The sequence below is a fragment of the Hevea brasiliensis genome, chromosome 5 (assembly GCF_030052815.1).
Source record: "Hevea brasiliensis isolate MT/VB/25A 57/8 chromosome 5, ASM3005281v1, whole genome shotgun sequence".
NCBI classification, from domain to species: Eukaryota; Viridiplantae; Streptophyta; class Magnoliopsida; order Malpighiales; family Euphorbiaceae; genus Hevea; species Hevea brasiliensis.
The window spans coordinates 5,924,735-5,935,336 of record NC_079497.1 but is presented as its reverse complement, the minus strand read 5'-3'; the positions used below and the strand labels follow the sequence as shown (position 1 = coordinate 5,935,336).

The 10,602-nt window shown below is 25.9% G+C and overlaps 1 protein-coding gene across 1 annotated transcript; it reads right to left on the bottom strand.

Annotated features, from left to right (window-relative positions):
- Positions 1–2,014: 2,014 nt before the first annotated feature.
- LOC110634035 (probable terpene synthase 6) lies at positions 2,015–4,350 on the bottom strand. Its single transcript, XM_058147836.1, has 6 exons — positions 4,231–4,350; positions 3,820–4,090; positions 3,226–3,598; positions 2,914–3,132; positions 2,673–2,805; positions 2,015–2,554 (listed from the first exon to the last, which is right to left on the bottom strand). Exons 1-6 carry the CDS (start codon positions 4,348–4,350, stop codon positions 2,015–2,017), a joined length of 1,656 nt encoding a protein of 551 aa, XP_058003819.1.
- Positions 4,351–10,602: the final 6,252 nt, after the last annotated feature.

Genomic DNA, 10,602 nt, shown 5'->3' with positions numbered 1-10,602 from the left:
GGCCCATCCAAATAGAAAACAACCACAATTTTGAAAAAATTATAATTTAGTCCCTACAACTAACCCTTTTTGCAAAAACTACCAAAATGAGTTCTAAAAATTCTAAAATTTTGCCCCGCAGTCCTTAACAATATTACTAAGCTAATACAAAAGAAATTATAATTTTCTAACTATCCACGAATATTTTATGAAATTTTACTCTAAACACAGCACTATAAAATTTAATAAACTCGGAGTTCGGGTTTACCTATGCCGATTCTGGTACTTGGAACACGTCCGAGGCATCTGAAAATGGTGGGGTAGTCTATAAATTTGACCCAGTTCCGAAGTGATTCCGGCAGCTTATTTGCTCAGCTTGAAATTGTAGATCCGAACGACGGTCGAATTGCCATGAAATGAAAGTACCTATGCAAAGTCTACAACACCAGGGGTTAGACTAAAATATTTATATTTACATTTAAAATAATTATTTAAAAATTAGGGGTGTTACATAATATAACTCATATACTTATTGCTTAGATAAATTGAAACTATATTATATTATTAGTGGCAGTGGCGAATTGAAAGCATAAAACGAGGGGTCAATTGGTCTCCTTTTTTAAAAAAATATTCTTTCCACGTGTGTGTGTATTTATTGACTCTCATAAATTTAGTCATTGAACTCTTTTTTTTATTAAATTTAAAATTAATTGAGATAAAAAAAAATATTTTGTGCATTTAAAAGTTTATTTACTTATAAAATTTAATTGTAATTTATTTTAATAATTAACTTTATCAAGACAAAATAATATATTTGTATATGTGATAAATTAATAAATGACATTAGTTAATATTTTTATAATATTTTATTATTCATTTTTTATATATTATACCAAAAAAAATTTCTACATATATCCTCATCAGTAGCATTCAATACCTTATATAATTAAGGTTATACAACCGCTTCATTTAATTTCAAATCGAATGAATAAAAAATAATAAAAAAAATTAAATAAATAATATTGAATTAACAAATCAAATCAATTTTGATTTATTTGTTGATTTGGACTTATTTTATTGAGTTTTTTTTTTATTTTTATTCTTTGAATATTCTATAAATTTCATAAATTGCACATAATATTGCATAATTCTATAAAATAAGCAAAAATGGATTATAAATTAAAAAAAAAAATCATAAAGTTCAAAGGATTTTCGATCAGGTATAATTTGTTTTTTCGTTCTGCTTGTTTGGATTTTCGATTGGAGCATCATTTCGAGCCTCTTGCTTCCCCTTGCTGCCTCAACCAACCATATATTCTACTGAAACTTTTGAAACATAGGGGATATGGTTCGATCTCAGGAGCTTGTTTTGCACTTACACCACTTAGACTTTGGGCTCCTGGTTCTCCATCATTTGCTTTTGTTATATCTGCCAAAGCTTCCAGTTTTCCTTGTTAATCACTTTGCTCATGGGTCTGTTTTGTTACTGCTTGCTTGTTATGTTTGTTCTGCTGTGTTTTGGACATTATTATATATTATTAAAAGAGGTGATACTTTTATTCTGATTCAGTAGGTACAAAATGATCATTTTGTTTTTAAATAATTTCTTTTATTTTTCTACTAACACCGGAGACTTGAAATTTAAAAAAAAAAATCACATTTTAAGATTAATTTATTTAAAAAGAAATATATACTATTGTGTAATAGTGTTGTTGGCTGTAATTCACTCGTTATTAGAATCATATATATTTATGGACAAATTATTGAGTGTGACTGAAATACAAAATTAGTTCCTAAAAAAGATATGCACAACATTTTTTTATTTTATTATAGGAGGAATTCATTCACCACAAGCATAAAAATTACAGTAAGAAAGAGATACACATAATTATTTTCCGCCAAGAAATTTCATCTTCTTGGACTGAGACGAGGCGCAGATTTATTTTATTATTGTGCCTACTATTGCACTTTCTATATATAGCACCTATATAAGAAGGAAACAAAAGCAAGAAACAACATAGAAAGCACAGATATCTCAGTCTTCAGGTATTGGTTCCACGAACATTAAGGTGACATGGTCCTTCAAGCTTGAGGCGATAGTGTATCCATCATCGTACTGGAAAACAACTTCCATCATACGAGCAAGGTTTACTATGCTTGTGATAAGAGGCATTGGGACAGCAGTTGGCCTCATGGACTCCTCATTCATATCCTTCCATGCATTGTCACACATCTTTCGAAGCTCTTCTATCGCCTTCTCTTTTGAGACACCATATTCTTTCATGTAGCAATTTCCAGCTAAACAGTGTCCTTCCTTTTCTTCATCTTTGCGGGCCACCATGTCATTTAGTAAACGGCCAAAGAATTTGGAAGCTTCAACAAGTTTTGGGTTAGTTTCTAGCCATTTAAACTCCTTAACCCCTGCAAGTTTTTCCACTCCAAGGAAGACTACTGGCGGAAGTAGGGAAAAACAGGATGAGATTAATGCATTATGCATGTACTCATTGAATGGTCGCAAATGGCCATCATAAAACCACTGTGCCTCCACAAGATAAGATCTCACCACTTCTTTGTACTAATCCATGCATATATTTAACAAGAAAAAGAAAAAGGAAAAGAAAATCAGTTCGTATTCGTTGATTAATTAATTGTATATTGATAGCAAAAATCATGGCGCTAGATATAGTTCTTACTCTCTCCTTTGTATAATTGATACAATAGGATCTTCCTTCATTGCCTTCGTCATCCCCCAATTCCTCAAAAAAATCTAAGACCGCCTTGTAAAGAATCTTCAGATAATCTGCAGGTAGCTGATCAGAGTTGCCCCTGGGAATTGTGAAATGGAAATGAGAGACAATATGATTCAGAGGAGGAATTTGATACACATAATGAATAATACAAGAGGTTAATAATTAGGTGGCAAGGATGTGAAACCTCTCCAGTGCATCTGTAAAGCATTGTAGTTCTTGAAGTGTACCATACGAATCGTATGTATCATCTACCAATGCCAGTATCTGAATACACTTTGTTAAAAGTATGCGAGAAAGAGCGAAGTTAGGCTCAAATTGAACTCCAGCTGATTGGAAAAATCCCTCGGCAATTCTGTCTCTTACATAAGGGAGACCCTTTGCAAGATCCAATTCTTTCCACCACCTGATCAAACACACAATTAAATAACAATATCAAATGTAAATATCATATACACATAAAAAAATATCTCCCTCTGATCTCTCAAACAAAGTGTACCTGGAGACAACACCTAGCTCTTGTTTGTGCAGTAACTGCACTCGATTATAATCTAACTTGGCAAACTTGAGTAAAGTTTCATTGTGAGACTCCTCTTCTTCGTAGAAATAGATGAATTTCCTAGCCTCTACTCGTGGCAGGCCTCTGTGAAAAGGCATGCTTAAGGCATCATTTATGTGTTTTGCGAGATGTGGGCTTGATTGCATAGACAGAGACTCCAAGAGTGGCCTTGCAAAAGCAATTGCTTCATCTAGAATATCTTCTCCACGCATACTCACAAAGCTCGCTTCGTAAAGGCTAAGAATTCCTTTTACGTCATTGGATATGGCTTTATTGAACTTCCCATCGCTGTCCTTGAATTTCTTGAACACATCTGATTCACAAATCACAACACCACCCACTTCATACAAGCATCTTTATTAATTAGTAGGTCACATTATTTCTTGCGTCTTTCCTTTTGACAATTGACCTTTATTAAGCAATAATATATATTTATATATGGAGAGATTTTTCTTGCCTAAATGGACCTAAGTTGTAAGATGTAATATAAAACATATAAAATACAATAAATTTTTATCATAAGTAGCCACTTACTGCAAGATATTTTGTATCCATGCTGTCTTAAAACTCGAAACAAAAGCGCGACATTATAGAGATCATAGTCATCGTTAATATCATCGTGGACGACATTAAAAATGTGATTCAGTTGTTCTTCAATTTCATTTTCAAAATGATATGATATACCAAGACGACATAATAAATTGATAAACTCAATATTCTTGATCAAATCTTTCTTGGAAGACATTAGCATGTCCTTGACCTTTTCTTTTAGCACCTCCACCTTTTTAGTATATGATTCCATTTCCTGCATTAAGGTTGAGAAATATAGTTTTCGAGTCAATCAGCTGTAATTATAATTAATTATAATTTCGATTATCAAGAATTACAAGTTATCTATATTACATGTAATTAAACAGAAAAAGAAAAGTTTGAATGTTGGCTTACGGAGTTAAACAGAGGAAGTGAAGCAAAGTCACAGCCCCACACGGTAGGGGGGAAGTAAGCCAATGGACGAGAAATCTCTTGCTCCATGTTGCTTGCCAAATGCTCTACTTGCGCTACCATTTCTTTGAGAATTTGAAGACAAGGCCTGCTTATGGTCGTTATAAGGATCAAAACATGGCCATTTATAGAAAAGCATTCTCATTGAACAGCCAATGATATTTTATTTTCATTTTTTAAAAATGAAATTTAGACATTGACTTAGCAACGTAGTTAAATCCTGTCAATAATTATAGTTAAATCACATGTACCCATAACTATAGCAAATAATTGGGCGAATGATTTGTTAATCACGTTATGTATAGGTTCAACTATAGGTTAAAATGGGTAATTTGTTACTAAAAAATTTCTAAATTTTAATTTTATTTAACAAAAAATCTCTCTAATCTGTAGATTTTTATATTAAAGAATTCCTCTAAATTACAGTATAATATTTACAAATGCAATATTAACATTTTTCGATAAAAGGTATTAGTATTTTTGTGATAAGTTTAGATTGTGGTTAAAACGAAAAATATTTTTTTGAGTGTGAGAAAAAATGAGATAAAAAGATAATTTTATTACTTTTTTTAATATTAAAATTTACTATAGTAAGTTGGAAAGATTTTTATAAAATAGAATTAAAATTTAAAAATTTTTAATAATAAATTAAAATTAAATAATGAAAGTGAAATACTGACAAAATTTAACGTCCAATTATAATTTCAAGCGCTACGTTCGCTTGAGTAGAAAAAAAAATTTCAAAACAAGCAAGCAATTCCCTTATAGTAGGTTTATTATGGTCGTATTATTTTGAGTTGCACAAATTAATATTATAATTTTGTAGTTTAAATTCGATGGCCTTCTATTAAAAAGAAATCATCATATTCTTATCTTACTAATTAAATGATAATTTATTTTTTTTACATAAAATAAGAATAATATTTCATTAATTGAATATAAAGTTAAAAATAAAATATAAATTAATATATTATATTTTAACATAAATAATATTAAAAACTTATATAAAAAAATAATATAAAAAATTTAAAATATTTAATAATATTAATAGAGCATATAAATTAGCTATCAGACAGACTGTATGCTCTATTTTTTGGCTCATTTTTTTTTTACTTTTTTAAATAACATTTAAATTTAAATATTTTATTTAAGGTATATTTTATTTAGTTGTTGTCTAGTGATTATAATTTGTTAAAATAATTTTTATTTATTTATCATATTATATAGATTACCGTTGTATTATATAACTATTCCTGGTGACCACCACCACCAGAAGAAGACACCTGCAGATGACCGCCACCACCTGTGAAGGAACATAATGATTTTAATTTGGCGACTTGCATCCCCTAATAATAATAATATAAATACACTGCCTCGTCTTCCACTTGCATGTGGTACTGACCATCTATTATAAATATTTTATAATAGATAAAAATAATACAAAATAGTAAATTATAAAAATTATTTATTGATTTATGGAGAATTATAATAAAATTTCTATAATAAATATAAGTAATATAAAATCATAGTTTTAATTATTATATAACTTCATAATATAAATTATACTATTTAAAAAATAAAAATCAGTAACATCAAAGTTTTATGTCAATTTCTTATATAGATTTTATAAATTTAAAGAAAAAAGATATAAATCCAAAATAACTAATTATATGACATAATAGCATAAAATAAAAAAAATAATTATTAAAATAAAAAATATATGAAAATTAGAGTTTATTAAAATAATAAAATAAATATATCATATAAAAATAAATATATATTTAAGTTCATCAATTCAAAATTTGTATGAGAATTGAGATAAATAATTTTATTTACTTGTACTTGTGTAAATAAAATGATTTCTAATTAGAATGAAATAAATGACAAAAAGCAAAATGAGACGAAGCTAAAACATATATATATATATATATATATATATATATATATATATATATATATTTCTAAGAAATCATTAGAAGAAAATAAAATAAAAATCTCATCTAATTTTAAATTATATAATAAAAAATTATTAAATTAATTTTTATTTAATTTTCATAAAATAACAACTACAAATAAAAAATTTTAAATAATTAAATTTTAATTAAACTTTTATATTTATTTAATCACAACCAAATAATGTTAATGTTTCAATTTAAATAATAAAGCATAAATTATCAGAGATTAATATAAAATTTAAGCGATCAATTAATAAAAAATAAAAATATATGGTACCTATTTAATATATTTTTTTCTAAATATTTATAAAAGTTAAAACATATTTGTAAAAATTAATTAATAAAAAACAATTTTATTATATATTAAAATAATTTTAAAAATATTTGAGAGGTTAAAATCATCTATAATCTCGTTATCTCTTAAAAGTTTTAAAATATAATCATTTTATATATAATAACTGTATTATAATTATTAATTATGATAAAGATTTATTATAAAAATAAATATTATGTGAATTTCATTATAATTGGTGATTAAAATATATTTATTATAAAAAATTATCTTTTGTCTCCGCCCCAATGGCATGGTCAACGTTCAACGCAATCACAACTCATGCTCACTCTGTAAAAAATAAATAATTAGTATGTTCGTATGTATGACTGAAAAATATATCCACATATAATAAGCGAAATCTTGAAACTTGTTACAATTAATTTTATTGCCATCAACTATCATTTAATTATCAATTAAATATCCATCGCAAAATTACTATTTATTTTAATTATTACCATTCAACTGCTTAGTTTATGGCCATATACTACTAAGAAATAATCTTTTTTAAGAGATAATATAAAAAACTTAAGTCATCAATAATATAATAATGAGAGAATTATTGATGTGATTAAATATTAAAATTTTATTTAATCGTATTATTATTTAAACTATTAAATAAAAAGATTTATTAAATAATTAATAAAAAAGCTAAATTTAAAAATTAATTTAAAATAATCACAATCACACAACCGAAATCTAATAATGATAAGCACAAAATGATTTTAATTTCATTTGGGCCAATTCAATTTAATCCATTTGATTGATATAATTCACTTTTAATTATCTAATATAAGAAAAAATAATTTAATTTATTTAATATTTTCTCTTGAGTTGTATTAAATATATTAATAAAAATTTACTACCTGGTTCTGAATAAAAATAATAATTTTTAATTAATTCGTTAGATCCTATGATCATTTAATATAAATTTCCACAAGTCAAGTCTTTTGCTCCCTCCCCAACTGTTATTCTTAGGTTGTTTATTGCTCTTTCGTATTCACTAAACTTCTCTTCCTAGGCATTCAATGAACAAAATTATTTAAATAATAAATATTCAAATGCGTTAAACTCCACAATAAATTAGTGCATTGATATTGAAAAATTAAATAAAATAAATTAAATTAAAATCTCAAGTTAAAATCAAAGACACCCTAGATAAGAATTAGCTCATATATAATAGTAGAGAAATAAAAATCCAAATTAATCTATCTCCACTGCAGCGTTGTGGGGTGTCGGCTAAAGATCCTTTAACAGATTTAAAATTTGTCTTAAATAGTGCTAGGGTTCAACTAAGGAGAGAAAGCACGCGCACCTAGGCCATGCGCCGAATCAATTTCTCCTGGCTTGGCTGTGATTACTTCGGCCTGGTCCCTTGTTATTTTCATTTTTTCCACGTTTGGTGCAAGAACGTCCACGCACACGAGACAAGGGCCAGCTTTGCATTTTAAGCAGGTGTATGGGGGATCTGTTCATCTGGATGTTGCATCGACTGGCTTTTCCCTCCTTGTTGTTTTCTTCCATAATATTAATAATAATGTTTGCAAAAACATCGACTTTGACTTGGAAAATCATGGCCTGCAATTAAAGAACATGGATGATGATCCATTTAATGACAAAAGTCATGGCCTTAAAGTTAAAATAAAAAATTAAGTAGAAAAATAATTAAATATATTAAATTTATTCAAATTAATAACAATAATTAATAATAGAAAAACATTATAAAATTTATAAAATTGCTTATAATATTAATAAAATATTTTACAAAATCTTATTAATATGTAATGTGATTTTCACCTATCTGCACTATTTAATTATAACATTAAAATTAGGCCAAACACATAATTTTATTCTAAATTTTCTTAAAAAATTTCGCGATATTCTTAACTTTATAAATATTTCATAACACAACTCAACTCTTATAAACTGAAATAAAGATATATATATCCATCGAATCTCCAAAACTGAAAGCGCAAACTCCAATTATACTAACAAAGATTAAGGGTGCTAACATGGAGAAGTTATTGAAAAAAATAATAAAATAATTGGGGTTATAAAATTACCCTAAACACTACAAATTTTTCTAAAATCCCTAAATTCCCAAATACAAACCCATGACCTGATTTGATTTCTAATTTATTTAAATGTATGGTTTGATTTCTAATATATTTAAATTTATAACTATTTTGAAAAGATTTGATTTTGAATAATATAATTTAAAAATATTTGAATTTAATTTGAAAATTAAATAAATAAATTTTTTAATTATTATTTTAATTTAAAATTCATAATCTTCTATTTGAATTCGGCTGAAAATCTTTATAGAATAATTTATATTAACTCATAATTCAAAATAAACAAACATTAATTCTTAGGAAAACCCATATATGAAAAAATAATCCTTCGGAAAGAAAAATAAGATTTGAATTTAAAATATTTTGAATTCGTCATATTCAACTTGTTTGCATCCTTTAATTCTAATAGGAAAAGAATGCTAACCCAGCACCAATTAAGGATGTGCATGATTTTCTGGGTTCTGAATCGAATAAAATTTATTTAATTATTTGATTTGATTTTAATTTTTCATTAAGAATCAAATCAAAATTATATCAAAGTCAAATTGAAATCCAATTATACATCTGTTTCCTATTTTCAATATAATTATATATTTATTGTATATATATATAAGGACTGTATACAACTTAATATTATATATTCTTTTCTTTACCTTTTCTTATAAACTATAGTTATAAATATATTAAATTACCTTATAATTTTTAATTATAAATGTATCATTATATTATATATACGCTTAATTCATAATTATATTTTATAGTTAAAGATTACATACTATTAAATAAATAAAAGTTACATTATATGATGTACCATATTATATAATATGATTAGAAATAACTAAAAAATATATTATATGATATATTATATATTAACAATTTATTTTAAAAATTTAAATACTAATTCAAGTATTACTTTTTATGAAAATAATTGTATTAAATTTTTTTTAAAAATTAAGAATCAAATTGGAATTATATCAAACTGGGTTAGAAATGAAAAAACTAAAACCAAATCAAATCGAAATTAAAAAAATAATGAATTAAACTAGAATTATATTAAAATTTCAATTCGATTATAATTTTTAAATAGACTCCGGATTGGAACCGGAACCCAACACCCTAGAGCACCAATATATAAAAAATTATTCGTTACTTTAAGGTTATCTCTCATTGTTTAACTATAAAAGAAATACTGCGTATAAATTACATTCGTCATCAATAATCAATTTTTAAAATATTAAATTGAATTATCGTGACTGATTAATAAACTACTTCTCTTAATTTATAGTCACTTGTCAGTGTTTATGAATTGGTGTTACAATTTCAAATTAGAAATTCCATCATGATGGAGACAACTGGGGTATACATATGCATCAAAAAATAATTTAATAAAATATGACAAGATTCTGGTCTTCATCCATATTTAAAGGGGAAGAGAATAATGGGATTTTAAAATCGAGTGTATTTATTATAAAATTAATTATTTTTATTGTAAAAGAAATCTCCTATGATGTAATTTATCAATTATTAGTTATGTTATTTTGACTAAAATACATATAAAAAATATGAAATTGCCTTAGTCTGATTTATACCTTTATTTTTATTCTCACTTTCAGACTTGTTCCCATTGCCCCATGTGTTTGCTGTGAAATCAATCAACTAGCTAACAGATTGAATCTTATGAACATATCAGATAATAGGTATATTAATCAAGAAAATGCACTTTCTAATTTTTAAAATCAAATGTGAACTGATTACACTAAATGCAATTTGCTGTGAAATATATTGTTGAATTTAAAATAGATGTAGACTGAAATTAAAGAACTTGTATATGATAGAGTAGTGATAGAGTATATCTCGTGTAGATAATCATATATTTATCTTCATGTATTTATCCTCGTGTATTTATCCTCGTAACAAACTCCAATTGTGTAACAACTAGATGAGGTTGGCTATA

Coding starts and splice junctions, on each gene's coding strand:
- LOC110634035 (XM_058147836.1), bottom strand. CDS start 4,350: ATGGTAGCGCAAGTAGAGCATTTGGCAAGCAACATGGAGCAAGAGATT. Junction 3,599..3,819: donor TGGATACAAAATATCTTGCA/GTAAGTGGCTAC, acceptor TTTGTGAATCAG/ATGTGTTCAAGAAATTCAAG. Junction 2,555..2,672: donor TCAATTATACAAAGGAGAGA/GTAAGAACTATA, acceptor TGCATGGATTAG/TACAAAGAAGTGGTGAGATC.